Source organism: Pteropus medius, unplaced genomic scaffold (genome assembly GCF_902729225.1).
Source record: "Pteropus medius unplaced genomic scaffold, Ma_sr-lr_union100, whole genome shotgun sequence".
In the NCBI taxonomy this organism is placed as follows: Eukaryota; Metazoa; Chordata; class Mammalia; order Chiroptera; family Pteropodidae; genus Pteropus; species Pteropus medius.
In genome coordinates, this window is record NW_024348533.1 from 5,372,923 (window position 1) to 5,389,317 (window position 16,395).

Sequence of the window (16,395 nt, forward strand, 5' to 3'; positions counted from 1 at the left end):
GGGCAAGCGCAAGAGAGAGCAGGAAGCCTGGGCTCACTCCTGGGACCCCTCCCAGAGGGAGTCAGGCTGTCAGGGGTTACCAGGACCCACTGGAAGGAGGGTGTGCCAATGAGGGCCAGCCCTGGGGTTCTTGCCAGTGTGCCTCCTCTCTGGCCTTTCTCCACAGGCGGGATGTACCACGGGGACCTGACAGACAAGTTAAAGGTGCTCTACAAGCTACACCTGCCCCCAGGTGAGTGCCTCCCTCACACTTCCAGTGAGGAGGACTCACTTGTCCAGAGCTGACCTCTAAGGCACAGGCCTCTGGGGGGCCGAGCAGAGTGGTTCCAACTCAGGAGGTCTTGTGAGAGGCTGTGTCTGGCTCAGTGCTGATGTGCTAGGGCTGAGAGCAGGGCCGTGACCTGTGACCTGAGAGGGGATATGCAAGAGTGTCTCAGGGAGGGTGACTCTGCCCAGGGGCTAGGATCCCAGGGAACACAGGGCAACGCAACCGAAAAACCATGAGGGGAATGAGTGGATTCAAGTTCGAAATGGAGACCCCTTACTTTCATTAGCTTGTCCTTAAGTTTCTCAAGGGTCCCTGTTTATCCCTGGAGGGTCAGCCTGGGGACTCCTGTCTTATGGCCATGAGCAGGGACCACTCCCCTATAGCTTCTCTAAGGGGTACCTCAGCCTAGTGGGGACGCCTGACAGGTAGCATGGTGGGCCAGTTGGTCCAAAGGCAGGCCAGATCTCGTGGTTGCTAGGTTCCTTCTGTGCGGGCTAAGCTAACTGGCTCAGCAAGGGTGCCCACAAGGAGAGCTCTTCAAGCGGGGTTAGCCCCATCTTCACAGGAGGGAACTGTGACTCAGGTGAAAATTCTGACCCCAAGCACTCCTCTCTGGGGTAGAGCTGCTGGTCCCTTCTCTTGGCCACAACAGTGTCAGCAGCTGCCTGGGAGTCAGCCAAGTGATTTTTGGAATGCTAGTGCCACGCTCACCCCAGAGGCTCCTACTTCATTGGCCTGGGGCAGGGCCCAGACAGGTATTTTTAAAGATTGCTCTGTAGAGTCAGTTGGAGAGTTGTGCTCTTGACGCGGGCATTCTCATGGCTGGTTTTTGCCTCTAATGTGACAAGGAATAGTGGCCTCGGGGACACCTCCAGGGAAGTTGATACCAGCCACCACTGACTGCTGAGGGAGAGGCCAGAGCTGGCAGAGCCCAGTGGGCCAGGAGCCTGCAGATGAGGGCACCCAGGGCCATCCCCACCGCTCCTGGGCCAGCTTGCTTGCCCTGCTTTGTCTAGGGCTCCAGTGGACCTTGCCGATGCCCTATCACCCCACCACGTGCCATGCACTGCACTCCCTCTGTACAAGAGGGAAAATAGGTCCCCCACAGAACCACATGGCTCCCCCAAGGACTGCTTACTGACAGAGACCGATGTCCAGGATGCATGGAGTGAGAAGAGCAAGTCCTTGTGCACAGCTGGCCCTGCGTGTATGTCGCAGGAGCATGAAGCATCCCGAAGGACCTTCTGGGCCACTCGCTGGCCTTCCAGCTGCACTGAATAGATTCTTGCCTGGGACACATGTCACGTTTTCAAAAACCATGAAGTCAAGAAAGTAGCAATAACCAGAATCCAGGTCACCGTTACCACTGTGACCACATGCCACACTGGCGGGGCTGGGAGCTGTGGGGCACGCCGTGGGGGAACCAGGCCTTTGTCGTGGGAGGGTGGCCCTGGCGAAGTCGCATTGTTTCCTCCTACCCTCACCCTCCTTCCTCTCTGAGCACAGCCCTGAACCCAGAGGAGGCCGAGTCGGCCCTGGAAGCGACCCACTATTTCACCGAGGACAGCTCCTCAGAAGGTGAGCGCTGCTAGGATGCCTGCAGCCCTGGGTGGGCTGGGGAGCCAGCCTCACTGGGGTGCTCGCCGGAGAGGGTGAGGGCGCTGCCCCTCCCTCCAAGTTGGTCCCTGGGGTGTTCTCACTTGTTTCTCTTGTCTCTGCCTTCCTGGACCCTGGCCTTTGCCCCCACCGCCCTCGCTTCTCCTCCGCTGTCCCTTCCAGCATCTCCTCTGGCCTCAGATCTGGATCTTTTCCTGCCCTGGGAGGCTCAAGGTCAGTCCCTGGGGAGCAGGGGCACCCCCCCCCCTGCACTGGGCTCCGTCTAGGCCTTGGCCTCTGTCTTCCTAACAGTCCCCTGCACAGCCAATCCCCTGGAAGCTCTCAGGGGCACCTCCTATGTGGCTAAGTCCTGAGAGGGAACCATGTCGCTTTGGCCTGGGAGAGGTGAGGGGCGACCTTTGTGCTTGTCACGGGGATGTCGATAAGGACACACAGCACAGCAGGTATTGCACAGGCACCAGGCCATCAGCTGCATGCCACATTCATAGGAAAAAAACACAAATGCTACCAGTGCAACAGTATGAAACAGACATGGACAAATGGAGGTGGAGGAGAGTGCTGGGTGCTTTCCTTGGAAAATGTGTTTCACGTTCCACACAACTTTTTCGCTGGGGAAAATATGTTTGTTGAGTACCTATTAGAAGTCATCTCTGTGCTACATTTAAAGGCCTTTGGGAGCCTCAGTCCAGGGAGATGGGGCATTCTGGTCCTGGGACTTGGCAGTTGAGCTGGTGGTGTGTAATTGTGTAACATACTCACCAAACTGACTGAAACACCACCCTGTAACTTCTCATGGATTACAGTACAAACCAATGATGATACACCCAAAAGAAAAATTTAAAACAGCATGTATCAGGATACCCAAGGCAGTCCTGTTGCAGTGTCAGAGGCTTAATTGAACTTGACTGTGAAGCTTCAGGACCTTGATTTCAAGTATACAAACTAAAGAAGCAGATGTACCTGCTGTACTCGGAGCCTGGGCAAATCATGGGTGCTTTAGGCTTGTCCCAGGCGCTTCTGGGAGAGGCCACGGGCTGAGGGCACAGAGTCCTGTCCTCAGACACCACATAGCCCTCAGGCAGCGGATCTCTATTCCAGGGGAGAAGCCTGAGCCCAGAGAGGTGAGCCCTTCCTCACTACCACACAGCAGTGAGGGACTCTCAGAGCCAGGTTGCTACCATTGGCCACAGGGCCCCCAACCGGCCTAACTGCCTCAGGCAGCAGGTCTGAGAGAGCTGGGCAGCCTGCTTCCCAGCAAGTTCATGGGCACTGTAGGAAGCACAGTGTGTGCCAACTCCAGTAAATACATCCCCCTAAGAAATACAGAGCTGGACTGTATTTAAAAATGCCTCCTCTGCTAGCGTGGCAGTCAGAAGTTGAGTTGGTAATTAGGAAGCCCTCAGTTTGACCTTTTCAGCAAAGACAACAAAGAAGTTCTCAGACCGTTTCTCCATAATGTGCATCGTTGTGCACATAAACACTGTGGTGAGACTTGTATTCCTTTGACAGACAGGGCATGAGGCTCCAGTAGTCATGGGGTCCCATGGAATCAGCAGGACCTGCTGCCTGGGCCAGGTCTGCCTCTGCGGGAGAGTACAGACTAGACCCCTCACAGACCTCAGTGGTTCGAGTCCTAATAGAAGAATGTTCTCTGTGTTCTTTTTCTGGTCATCCAGAAACACTACTGCAGGAAGAGCGAGAGGGAACTGGAAATGAAGACGTCCAAGAAAAAAGAGGAGGTATATATATACACACAGGCCCATCACTGCTAGTGCTGGTAGAGACCCTGGGGTCCCGGGGTCTGAGCACCCCGTCACTTTGGGAAAGCCCCTACCGAGCAGATGGCAAACGTGGCCTGACTCAGAGGCTGTCCCTGTGGAAAGGGCAGTGCTGTGCGGTGAATGCTGGCCCGTCAGCTGCCAGGGGAGGTACTTCTGCCTAAATCTTCCCATAGCTGCGAACAGCCCTGGCTGTCACCACCTCCCTCTGGGTGCCCGGCCAGTTTCTCCCACTCATGCTGTCCTCTCTCCAGTCTCCATATGGTGATTCCATCACCATCTTGGGGAAGATAGGTTGGCCCAACTTTATCAGCTTAGGTCAAACCTACTTTAGCATAACCCAGAGGGGACCTGTGAGTGTTCTGAGGTGTTCTTTCCCTCACCACCTTCCCAAATGCCAGGATATTTTCTAAAAGAGCCCAGGTAACTCCACGCTGGACAGCTCCTTGACCCCTTCATTCCCTGCTACCAGTCCCCTGCCCTCTTTCTCTCATTTGTCAGATGGAGATTAATCTTTTTTCTCCCAACTCACAGAGGAGAGGGAGACCAGCCCTCCCGACTACCGGCACTATCTTCAGATATGGGCCAAGGAAAAAGAGGTACAGAAGGAGACCATCAAGGACCTCCCCAAGATGGACCAGGTAGGTGCCACCAGAGGCTCAGCAGCTGTGGCTGAAAGTGCTGACTGAGCTGGGCCTCCCGCCACGCAGCCCCCGGGGGGTGGGGATTCTCCCGCCTGCCTCTAGCCCACTAGTCAGATGGCAGTCAGGGACAGCTCCTGAGAGATAGGAGACCAGTTGCTTCAAGGCCTTGTTCAGGGTGGTGTCTCATGGTGACAACTTGCTTACTATTGATCAAGATCTGTGAACCAGAAAAGCACTAGGGAGGGTTGGCCTCTGATAAGCAGAGACTGACATGCCACCTTTTATAAGCAGATGATGGTGTGGTGCTCCTGCTTCCACCAGGCCCACTATTCGTTTGCTGGGCCTGGGTCTGGAGTCTGGTGTCTTGGCAAGGGTCTCAAGGCCAGGACTGCAGACATCTAACCACAGGCAGTTCTTGAGTTGCAGCTTGATCACGTACCTGCTCTGCCCAAGGGGACACCCTGCCTGCTGGGCGCTTTCACCTTAGGCTGGCATGGGGCACCCCATTCCCAGACCAGGAGGCCTAAACATGTGATTTCAGGGTCTGATGTCAGATCTCCTGTCCCTTCAGCTGCCCCAGGCTGCACTTGCCTTGTCACCACCCTCTAAAGAGCTTTGTCAAGGAAAAATTAAAGTCACTTTGAGTAAAACTATAGAGAGCTCAAAGTGGTTCCAAAGCACAGAGAAGAAAGCCTGTAGTCACCGGCTTTGGAGAGTCATGACGGAGATAGTCTGGCTCTGCTAACAAAATGGACATGAGACAGGCAGAGATTCCAGATCATTCTCAGTGCTGGAAGAAAGGCAGCGGGGAAAGAAAGCCCTTTCGAGGCTGTGCTACATTGCTCACATCATCGTCCCTGTCTGGACATCAGTGTCCCCATCTGTGAAGTGGGCAGGAGAAGCAAGACATAGTGATCTGAGTGAAGCCTGACTCAACCTGACCCTGGCCTCTCCCGGCCCTTTTTCTGTTTTTCCCTTAAAAGGAACAGTTCATTGAGCTGTGCAAGACGCTCTACAATGTGTTCAGTGAGGACCCCCTGGAGCAGGAGCTGTACCATGCCATTGCTGCCGTGGCCAGCCTGCTGCTGCGCATCGGAGAGCTGGGGAAGAGGTTCTCGACGCAGCCCAGCAGGAAGCCCAGGGACAGTGCCCCGAGGGAAGACGGGCAGCCAGCCCCCAGTTCCCTTCAGGACCTGGCCCAGGAGCTCCAGCCACCAGCCGCGGGCGACCCTCAGGCCAAAGCTGGCGGAGACACCCAACTTGGGAAAGCGCCTCAGGAGAGCCAGGTGGTGGGTGAAGGGGGTGGCGGCGAGGGCCAGGGCTCCCCATCCCAGCGTCTGTCTGACGATGAAACCAAAGACGACATGTCCATGTCCTCCTACTCAGTGGTCAGCACGGGCTCCCTGCAGTGTGAGGACCTGGCTGACGACACGGTACTGGTGGGTGGGGAGGCACACAGCCCCACGGCCACTGCCCGCAGGGGGGGCACTGTGGACACCGAGTGGAGCATCTCCTTTGAGCAGATCCTGGCTTCCATCCTGACGGAGTCCGTGCTGGTGAACTTCTTTGAGAAGAGGGTGGACATTGGACTCAAGATTAAGGACCAAAAGAAGATGGAGAGACAGTTTAGCTCATCCAGTGACCAGGAGCAGTCTGGGGCCTCGGGCTGAAGGCTCCACTCTGGGGCTGACCTCTCCTACCCCCTCCCTGTCATCAATTTTCTCCTTAAAGAGAAATGCCCCTCCTGTTTCCCCAGAAGCAGTGGAAAGAAGGCTGAACAGCCCAGATGGGGCCCAGGCAGAGGCCCTCCCGTCTGCCCTGCTGGCCCTCTGCTCCCACGTCTGAGCTGGGGCCACATGCTCCACCCACAGGCACTCCTGCAGCTGCCTGCTCGGTTTTTCCTGCCACTGAGCACCAAGTAGCGGGGCTGCTTGCCTTTTGGGCACCAGTGGTAGCTCACCAGGGGCCCCTGAGCCAGAGCTCTTGTCTGAGGGACACTGGGTGCCACACAGGTGTATTCTAAATGCTCTTTCAGCTTATCGTCCTCACCATTGACCTTAAAAGCACATCCCTCAGGTCCTGATATACATCCTTGTATTCATTTCAGTAGGCTAAAAACCCACACTGTGCTTAATGCCTTAATAAATCCCTGAAAGAACTAAGAACATGCTGTGTCCAGAGCCTCAGTGTGGCCCTCGATCCCTGCCTTGGGCTCCAGGCTTCTCCCTCAGGCTACCTTCCAGAGATTCCAGACACTTAGGCTCCCACAGAGGTGGGGGTTCAAGGCCCCCAAGGAAGATGGGGACACAGAAGGTGCTGATGCAAGCTAAGCAGGCCCTGTGCTAACATGTGACAGGGAGCCCCGAGCTCCACAGGCGTAGGCAGCCTGGGTCCAGTACAGCGGTGTGTGTTGCGCTGTTGGGTTCAGGAAGCAGCCTATGGGGCCACAGGTGACGGGCTGAGCCCATGAGAACCCTCTTGCTTTGCATCAGGAACTGATCATCAGTGTCCAGTACTTGCCAAACACACACACACAGGCACGCTTGCTTCTTTACTAAGAGAGGTCTCTGTGGCTGTTGCTTTTTTTAAATTCAATAGCTTTATTGAGGCATAACTTAGCATGAAATTTGTTTAACTTAAACAACTCAGTGATTTTTAGTAAATTTATAGAATTGTGCAACCATCACCAGAATGTGATTTTAAAGTATTTTCATCACCCCAGAAAGACCTTTCCTTCCCACGTGCAGCAAATCCCTTTTCCTACCCCCAACTCTAATCTAGTTGCTGCTCTATATTATGGCTGGTTTTAAAAATGACAATATGATTTTACCTTGTTCACAACAACTTCTGGGTCACAGTCTCAACAAATGCAGCAAAACAACAAGTAAACTGAACAACTGTTTTCTTTAAAAAGTCATTAATCAATGTAATTAATTTCTAGCATTTATATAAACTGACCACATGCTTTGTCAAAGTAATTTCAAAGGATTCATACTAGAAAGACTGTGTTATTGGCCATAATTAAAGATATACATGAGAAGCCCAAACAATAATTTAAAGTCTTAAATGATTATAATCAATTAGAAAGGTTTCAATAACTTGAAGTTATTGAGATTATTCCAAAGACATTAAACAGAAGAATATAAAAGGAATCTAGACTTTCATATCATGGGGGAGGGGAAATTTCCCCTGCTTTTCCCTTTGTTCTTCTGGCTGGTCTAATAATCAGAGAGATTAACAGGCAAAAAGAACCAAATTTAATTAGAGAATATGGGGCCTCAAGACAAATTGGGCAGTTGAGATTTACATGCCACCTTGAGCTAAGGAGTGGTTAATGGTTTGGGACTTCAAAGGGCAGAAGGCAATTCACATGGAGGAGGACAAGTAAACATTTGGTAAATAAATGTTGGCTGGAACATCTTTAACAATGCAATACAGGGAGGACTTTGAGTGTCCCCCAATCTACCTACAGCAGGTAGGTCCTCCATCTAAAATCTTTAGGCAGTTCCAAGGAAGGGCAAAGGTTTTTCCTGAGTCTTCATTTCCTAACCAGCTTAAAATAACATCCCAAAGAGGCATATTTTGGGGTGGCAAACTCTGCTCCCCTTTAATATAAAAGAATGTATAAAAATATACAGTAGTGCTTTTCACCTATTTACCATTCAGGGATGATATTCAGTGCTTTACAACCAGAATAGTGTTAAAAACTTTCTAAGCCAACAGCTTTTCTAAAAGAAAGGATTTATTGAGCCAAACGCTAGCCAGCAAAGGACCAGGTTCTAGACATGTCTAAACCACCAGCAGCACAGCCAGATGGAGAGTGACATGTCCAGCCTGCTGTAATTTAATTTAGGACATCTCAGAATTATCACTTGTCAACAGTAACTTTAAATAATATATGGATAATACAAATAAAAATTTAAATATATTTTTTATTCTATAAGTAAACATAATTGCATATTTTAAAACTGCTTACCAGGTGATATACCAAATCAAGTCATTCTTATAATTCTCAAGAAAAAATACATTTATATGAATTTTAAAAGGATTACATGTTTTTTGCAGAAAGAAGGGAAAAATACAGAAAAGTAGAAAAAATTTTTCCTAGTGCTTAAGACTACTGCTCAGTATTTTGGTGTTTATTTTTTTCTATATCTTTCACAAAACTGAATACATACCATATCTGAAACTTTTATTCTCTTTTCATTAAGCATAAAACATTCTTTGCAAATGTCTTCTGCTCTTAGCCACAAAAACTCAAACTACGTGGAAATAAAGACTACCCAAATGAGAACAGGTACTATTTATCCAGATTTATTTAAACAAAAAAAAAGTCAACCACCATCATTTGCATTTGGCAGAGACTCAATGGCAAGCAGAGGAAAAGGAAAGCTTTAGAGTGGAAATAAGGCTTCAGGTGTGCTTGGTGTGGGCGGCTGAGGCTGGCTAACCAGAAGCAGATGCCTCATGTGATTGATTTGGCGAGCAAAATTAGCTTTCTCCAGTTTGTCCTGAAATAGATACAAAAACAAAAAAACGAAGTCATTGACGAAGTCCTGGCTGTTGTTGAAATTGTGGTTTGGCTTCCGGACTGGTTACTACAGAGGTTGGCATATGTGGTCTGGTCACTGTCCGTTTGTACATTGTCTCTCAAACATAATTTTTTAAAACTAATTTGCTTTTTTATAATATATGCTATTGTGCAAAATTTGGAAAATATAAAAAATGTATAAAATCATCTATAACCCTAACCCCTCCACACCTGGACATAAATAGTGCCTGGTTTTACATAATTGGAATTCTGTACATTTGTAACCCCCTTGCTTTGCAACAATATACCCAACAGCATTTTCACTTCAAATTCACACTTTGTTAAAGACCTGCGTAATGATCCATGCCGAGTTATCGTAAGCAACCATTCTTTGGAACGTTTATTTCCATTTTTTCCTGTTACACTTCAGTGAACACTAGCGCGAAACTAATACATCTGGGCGATGCAGAATATTTTCTTAGAATAGAGGTAATGCCAGATTGCTTTCCATCATAGCTTTCCCTTTTGCCGCTCTGCCAGCCGCATCTAAAAAGGGATCCTCTCACCACATCCTTGTCAGGACTGGGCGTTTTAACTGTCTTTTGACAAGATGGTTTGTATTGTCAGGCACATGTGATTCACAAGGCGTCTTGGAGAAGCAGAGGGAACAGTGCAGGCAGAGGCCGGACCCGCAGCAGCGGCTTGAGGCCCTGCCCTTGCGACTTCAAGCCCCCCAAAGAGCCCACGAGGAAGTGCTGGCTCAGGAGTAGAAGGTAAGTGACCTGGGCTCAGACAGCGAGTCCAGGGGCGGGCAGACGAAAACCCCAAACAACGCCCGAACGGGCAGCAAGCGTAGGCGGAGCCCTGAGGTCCCAAAAAGCCCAGCCAATCGCCTAGACGCACGGGAGGGGACCCAGCACGTGCAGGGGGCAGAGTCGAGGCGGGCCGGAGCGCAGGGCGCACGCGCATTGGGTCGTGCTGGAGACTAGCGGAGCCAAGGGCCAGTAGGGAGCGGAGCCGGGGCGGGCAGGAGCGCAAGGCGCATGCGCACAAGGCGCGGTGCCGTGGAGCCGGAAGGACCCCAGCGCATGCAGGGGGCGGAGCAGAGAGCGGAGCGCATGCAGACGCGCACGCGCTCGTGAATCAGGGACCGAGGATGCCATGGCGCCGCCTCCGCAGATTCGGGTCCTGCGGTGCTGCAGCTGCCGCCTCTTTCAGGCGCACCAGGTGGGGTTGGCGCCGGCCTCCCCTCCTCCTGGCTCCGGAACCAGGCCTCTTCCCCGCGCCTTGCCCAGGCTCTGCCCCCAGAACTAGGGCGCCGTCTCGCGCGGTTGCGGGATGTACCTGGGGCTCGGACCAATCATGATGACGGTCCTGAGGACTGCGTTTCCTTGGCGTCGACTTCTCCATAACGCCGCTCTGGGCTTTCTTCGATTTTTGCTTGGTTGTTGTAAGATTCGTAGGAACCATGGATAATAGCTTTTGCGGAGGCGGCCTCGTGAATTCTTCCAAGTTGAGGATAACCTCCTTTATGAAGAGCCTACCCCCAAAAGTGCCTCTTTTTTAAATACGGGAGAGATGAGTTTTAAAACTAAGACACGCCTTGGCGCCCCCTGCTGTCATTCCTTGGCTCTGCCCCTGTTATCCGCATCGGGAGGGATTAGACCCCTGCTCTCCAAGGCATAAAACCCGCGCCTCCAGTATTTTAAGTAGGATAATTGGTATTTTGAAAACGTATTGCTTTCCTTTCACAACAAGAAAGAATGTCACGTAACCTTTTTTTAACTGGATCGTATTCTACTGTTTGATATCACCTAACTCTGCTATCAGTGTAGCAGCTTCTGTCCCCTCCTAGTTATCTGCTAATCCGCTGTGCTTTGAAAAAGGGTAGCATCAGACTTCCTTAAAAGTCAGTGAGATGCTGAGTATGCACCTGTAAGCTTGCTGAGAACTTGTGTTATTTTAGGGCCTCAGAAACTTTTTACTTATTCCTTTTTTCGGACTGTGTTCTAGGAGTTGAGAATAAATGGAAATTATTTCCATTTTTAAATTGTTACACACACATGATGTAGCACTTACTCTCATGGTTATCTTCAGCTCTGAAAAGTGATTTGAAACCAAAGGAGGGAAAGAGAGTTAACTATAATTGCAGGTCTGCTGTGTTCCAGGCAGTTTCGCACATTTAATTTCAACAACCTCTGAATTAGGTATCATTTTCATTTTATGGATGTGAGAAAACTGAAACCCAGAGAAATTAAGTGGCCTCTCCGTCAAAGAAGTGGCAGAGGCCTGTCAATTGCAAAGAGCCTGTTAAATCATAGTACCTTTCTTCACCCCCCAGAGCTAGCCACTCACCAGTTACTGTGTGTCTTTCTAGACTTATTTTTTTAATGCATTTCTTACTTATGTGTCCGTAGAAAATACACAGTGCTTTATGAAGTTTGAACATAGATGCTGAGAAGTGGAATTGCTAAATCATGGCATATACCCACTTACATTTGTAGTAGATGCAACTCATCCTCCTTAGAATTTGGGTGGTTACCTCCCCAAAGTCCTTACGATTTTTGTATTAAGATTATATTAATCATAGTAACTTTAATGAACCAATTCAGAAATATTTATGTTAAACGTGCTGTCTCATTCTATTTCTTCAAGCAACTTCGGTGCCCATCAATAACATTGTCTTTGTTGCTATAATAAATGGACTGTTTTTCTAAATAGATGTTTGCTTATATAAAGGCTGTTTTAATTTTTGAAGCTATAGTAATTTTTAAACAGCCACTATATTAGATTATCTTAGTGATTTTGGTAGTTTTTCGTTTGATTCTCCTGGGTTTTCAGGCTTTTAAAAAATCATATCATCTATAAATAATGATAGTTTTTTTTTTCTCCTTTCCAGTTTTCATACCTTTTATTACCTTCTCTTTTACAATTTAATTGGTTAAAATTGGTAAGTAATAGTGGGGATCCTTGGCTTGTTGTTCACTTTTGTGCCAATGCTGGTAGTGATTCTCCAGCTTTAAAACTGGGTGTAAGTTATCACGTTACAAGAGAACCCATCTAGTCAGGTTTATCAAGAATCAAAATTAAATGTTATGAAATTGTTTTTGAGAACCACACCTGGTAGAGATCTAACTTGATTTTTTTTATGTGGGTAGCTAGTTTTCCCAGCACTGCTCATTAAGTCGTCTGTTCTTTCTTCACTTATTTTCATATGTTTGTGTTGGTTTGTTTCTGAACTCTGGATTTTTTTCCATTGATCTTTTCAAGTTATTTTTTTTCTAATCCAGTTCCACATGTTTTAATAATTTTCTAAGCTGTATTTCTGAAATTTTATTGTAGGTGAAGAAGAGTCACAAATGGACATGCAAAGCTTGTGGAGAGAAGCAGTCATTTTTGCGGGTGAGTCCCAAGAAACAGAGCATCTAATACTCATGCCAGAAAGCAGGTGGGTCCCAGCCCCACAGAAGCATGTTTCTCATAGAATCCTGGCATTTCACTTCATGGGTCAAGTTCACTAGGTATGGAGCTCCTGCTGCCCAGGCAACTATTCCTTCAGGAAGTGAAATGGACAGAGCAGGGCCTGGAATGTACCTTCACTTGTTTACTCATTTGGCAGGTATTCGTTGAGCTGGCACCTCCTAGTGCCAGCTGCAGGAAAGACTTTGGAAGGTTAGACAGTCGTCATTCTTGCCCTCAGAGTGGGAGGGGAAGAGAAACTAGTTCACATACACATACTTGCACACATGCATACACATAATTTAAAACTAGACTGGGCACAAAGGAAGGAAAGTGCAGGGCCCTGCAAGAAGATGACAGAGCTTCTCAGTCACCTGCTCCAGTCCCTGATGCCACCCACCGCAGCCTCCTCACATCACTCTCCTCCTTCAGCCTCAGGGCCTTTCCTTCTGACCTGGAAGCAGTCCAGCCTGCTCCCTGCCCAGGGCCTTTGTGCTGGTTGCGGCTCTTCTCACTGTCCTGATCAGAAGTTGTGTCAGAGTGTGTTCACATGACTCTTGTTCATCTCAGACTGTAGGTCCCATGAGAACAGAGGCATTGCCTGTTTTACTGACTGGCACCCTCAGCACCTAGCAAAGTACCCGGCACGTGCTAAGTACCCAGTAAATAATTGCCGAGTGAACAAAGGCCAGGCCCCACATGGCCGTTCTGTTTTCCAGTTGGTGTTTTTGTTGTCAGGAACAACTCTGCAGTGCAGCTTCTTACAAATACCTCTTTCATCCCTTGACCAATTATTTCCTTAGGACAAATTTCCAGAAGTTAAATAGCTGTTTCAGAGGATATCTTTCAACCAAGGTTTTTTTAGTTGCAAATAATAGAGAAAAACAAAAAACACTCAGAATGCCTTCAGCAAAATAAAAACATGTACTGGCAAGCTAATGGGGTATCTTGTGGGGGGTCCAAGGAAGGCACTTCACCCCTGACCCCATGAAGAACCGGTTCCAAGAATGGAAAAGCTGCAGACCTTGCAAGCGCCACCTTTTCCTCCTTCCCTCTCCTTTCCCCGTTTCTCCCCATATCTTCCTCCTCTCCTCCCCTCCCTCTCTCTTCCGAGACAGTTTACAGTACACACTCCACTCACAGACCACAGAATCTCATTTCAAGCCAGCTGGACGAGCTGAGTCCCAATTATCAACCCTGGGAGAAGTAACTTGATTGGCCCTGCTAACTCAGATATCCATTTCTGCGCCAGTCAGCTGGGGGAGGGTGGGAGTGGGGACGATCAGGCCATCAGTCAGCAAGGACAGCTGCTAAGGCCTACCTCGAGACTGGGACTTGGAAGCCGGGGCTGGCAAACACCCCGCAGAGTGGCTGCTGCTTGTTTTAGGTATCTGGCGAGTATTTCTAAGTACTCCCTTGGGAGACTTTGCTGTCCTCCCACCACCTCCATGCTGTTCGGTGATATATGACTTATGGTAGACTAGGTCTCAGTAACAAATAGACACCAAAATGATGCTGATTTAACACAGTGAGAGTTGTTTCTCTTCCTCTTATAACAGTCCTAGGAGGGGTTGAGGGCAGCAGGGCAGCTGTTCTTGGCTTGGTCATTTGGGGACCCAGGCTCCTGTTGTCTTGAGGTTCTGTTATTCCCTGAGGCTTGCCTCCTGCTGCCTCCAGCCATTCAGTTAAAGGGGCAAGAGCATTGTGGAGCTACCAGAAGGCTTTTAGGGGCCACACCTGGGAGTGGCTCACATTCCACTGGAAAGAATCTAGTATCATGGCCACACCTGATAACAAGGGGAACTGGGAACTGTCCTCTAGTTTCTGCCCAGATAAGGGGAGAATGCATTTTAGTATTCAGGCAGTGGCCTCTGCCATGCAGGAGAGCCTACACCGTACTGGTTAGGCCAGATATGGGTTATCATGGGAGAGAAACTACAGGTTGTCCTATCTTTCCCTATCTTTCTGTGTCACCATTTTCCACATAAGTGATTGGTACCCCTGAGAAATGACAGGAGTAAGAAAAGATACAATAGAGTTCCTTGGTGGTTCGTGTTTTTAGAAAGCCTTTGCCTTCTTTCTGCATCCAAAGCAAATTCTCGTTCCCATAGAAACCTGGTGTCTCGGGCCATGGGCGCCCCCACACACTCAGGCATAGACGGTATACACGTCTGCACTCAGTCTCACCAAAGCCCATGCAATGTGAGTCCACTCAAATTCCGTGCTCCTGGGACATCGAGCATGCTGTATGCACTGAGGTGGCAAGGGACAGTAGACACATACGGTATATATCGCCTCTGCTCACAGACATGCTCCAATGTCCCATCAGACTTCACTTACAAAACACAAGTTCAAAAGTAAGATGGTTAAGAATTTCAAGATGGCAGCAACAGAGCAAGTCTCCTGCCGGTGAAGCTTACTCGGTCTGTAGCAGAGCCCATACTCTCGAACTTCATCTCCTGCCATCTTCCCCCCAAGGCCACTCAGCTCCGGCCATATGGCCTCCTCACTGTTCCTTTGGATGCCGGGCTTGGGGTCCCTGCACTCATTCAGGTTTCATCACCTCTGCTGAGTGCGGGCGATGTTCTTCGCTCAGGTATCTACGTGGCTTGCTTCCTCCCAGCTTCTTACTTTGTGCTCAAGTGTCACCTCAGGGATCCATTTCTTGACCACCTTAAATACCCTGTATAAAATCGTCTGCTCTGTCCGCACTCTCCCCTCTCCCTGTCGTTGCCTTCCTTTCCTTGGTAGCGCTTGTCACCATCTGATAGCTGTGTAGTTCACTTATATATTTATTGTCTGTCTCTTCTCACTAGAATGTGAGCTCCACAATGACAGTGATTTTTGTCCCCTCCTATATTGTGTTGTCTTTACCTAGTCCAGGGCTTGTCACATAGTAGCTGCTTAATATTTACCAAACAAACAAATGACTGCTAAATGGAAAAAAGTATCTCATTTAATTGGTATTCCTTGGATTATCAGTGAAGAGTATGTATCATTTCCTACATTTATTGCCAATTTGTGTTACTTCTGAATTTCTTATGTTCATTGACCATTTTGTGTGGGGTTTGGGTTTGAGTTCAGCTTTAACAGATAGAGTTTAGGGAGCTAGTGGGCAGCAAGGTAGACCGAAACCGTTAGCTCCTGAGACTGTTAGTTCATGAGTCACTCCAGAAACAGCAGTCAATCATTAGGATTTCTCCACCATGTGCTTCAGGCATTGTGGGCCTTGCAGAGTACAGCCTTCCCTCTCTGAGGCACATCTCTAATGGGTCTATTTCTCAGCATTCTGTCAACACTTTTTAAACTTAATATTTTTATTTATTTCTCAGACTTACGGTGAGGGCTCTGGTGCTGACTGTAGACGCCACGTCCAGAAATTAAATCTGCTGCAGGGACAGATTTCAGAGATGTCACTCAGGTACGGTGGTTTGAGAGGGGCGTGGTTCTCTTGCCTTATTTTCCTCTGGAGTGGGTGGTGGAGGTGTACAGTGGCGAAATCCCTTAGATTTCCAGGTCTTCCAATGTAGCAGTTTTTACGCTGAACAATCTTCCCACTGGAAATAATTTAAAATGCTGGCTACGATATTTTAAATGCACTGATGAGATAATGAGGAAGTAAATAACTAGTACAGGTCAAAGATGAGGCAAAAGCCAAAATCCAGAGAATAAGCACCTGGGCCCCAGGGGGGCGATTAAAACCTGGTACCTGGAGCTTCCATTGAGAAGACTGGGAGAGCACAGGAGACAGAGACAAAGCCTTGGGCTCACTCAGTGCGGGAGGGTCAGTAGGAGACTGCAACACAAAGCTTAGTCCCCAAAGGACTACACTGTCAGTGTACAAGTGAACTACAAATGCACCCTCTATGTGGCAAGAAACCAGCCTATGCTGACTTCGGCACTCACTGAAGAGGGGAACATCGCTCCAGGATTTTATAAGCACGAGGAAGCTGCAACATGTCTTTTCAGTCTTTTACATGCACTGTATGAAAAGCCTCGAAGGAAGGAAGGAAGGAACGGAGAGAGAGAAGGAAGGATAGGAAGGAAGGGAAGGGGAAGGGGGAGGAAGGAAGGAAGGGAGGGAAGGAGGGAGGGAGG

The 16,395-nt window shown here is 48.9% G+C and overlaps 2 protein-coding genes and 1 long non-coding RNA gene across 7 annotated transcripts in view; 2 read left to right on the plus strand and 1 right to left on the minus strand.

Moving 5' to 3' along the window:
- Nucleotides 1–6,472, plus strand: part of TBC1D9B (TBC1 domain family member 9B) — a 39,077-nt gene extending 32,605 nt beyond the window's left edge. The window contains exons 17-22 of one of the 4 annotated variants that reach the window (XM_039880234.1): nucleotides 167–232; nucleotides 1,775–1,846; nucleotides 2,048–2,098; nucleotides 3,562–3,624; nucleotides 4,198–4,304; nucleotides 5,291–6,472. In XM_039880234.1, the coding sequence (XP_039736168.1) occupies nucleotides 167–232; nucleotides 1,775–1,846; nucleotides 2,048–2,098; nucleotides 3,562–3,624; nucleotides 4,198–4,304; nucleotides 5,291–5,977 (1,046 nt within the window). In that variant the 3' untranslated portion in view covers nucleotides 5,978–6,472. The remainder of the gene's footprint in view (nucleotides 1–166; nucleotides 233–1,774; nucleotides 1,847–2,047; nucleotides 2,099–3,561; nucleotides 3,625–4,197; nucleotides 4,305–5,290) is intronic. The other 3 variants (XM_039880236.1, XM_039880235.1, XM_039880238.1) reach the window with 3 other exon arrangements.
- A 2,123-nt stretch (nucleotides 6,473–8,595) lies between these two features.
- LOC120616623 (uncharacterized) lies at nucleotides 8,596–10,435 on the minus strand. Its single transcript, XR_005656641.1, has 2 exons — nucleotides 10,183–10,435; nucleotides 8,596–8,818 (listed from the first exon to the last, which is right to left on the minus strand). It is a non-coding gene; the product is annotated as an uncharacterized LOC120616623 (long non-coding RNA).
- The window catches only part of MRNIP (MRN complex interacting protein), a 13,916-nt gene continuing 7,425 nt past the window's right edge, over nucleotides 9,905–16,395 (plus strand). Inside the window, exons 1-3 of one of the 2 annotated variants that reach the window (XM_039880244.1) lie at nucleotides 9,905–10,065; nucleotides 12,181–12,240; nucleotides 15,630–15,718. In XM_039880244.1, the coding sequence (XP_039736178.1) occupies nucleotides 10,000–10,065; nucleotides 12,181–12,240; nucleotides 15,630–15,718 (215 nt within the window). In that variant the 5' untranslated portion in view covers nucleotides 9,905–9,999. The remainder of the gene's footprint in view (nucleotides 10,066–12,180; nucleotides 12,241–15,629; nucleotides 15,719–16,395) is intronic. The other variant, XM_039880243.1, reaches the window with a different exon arrangement.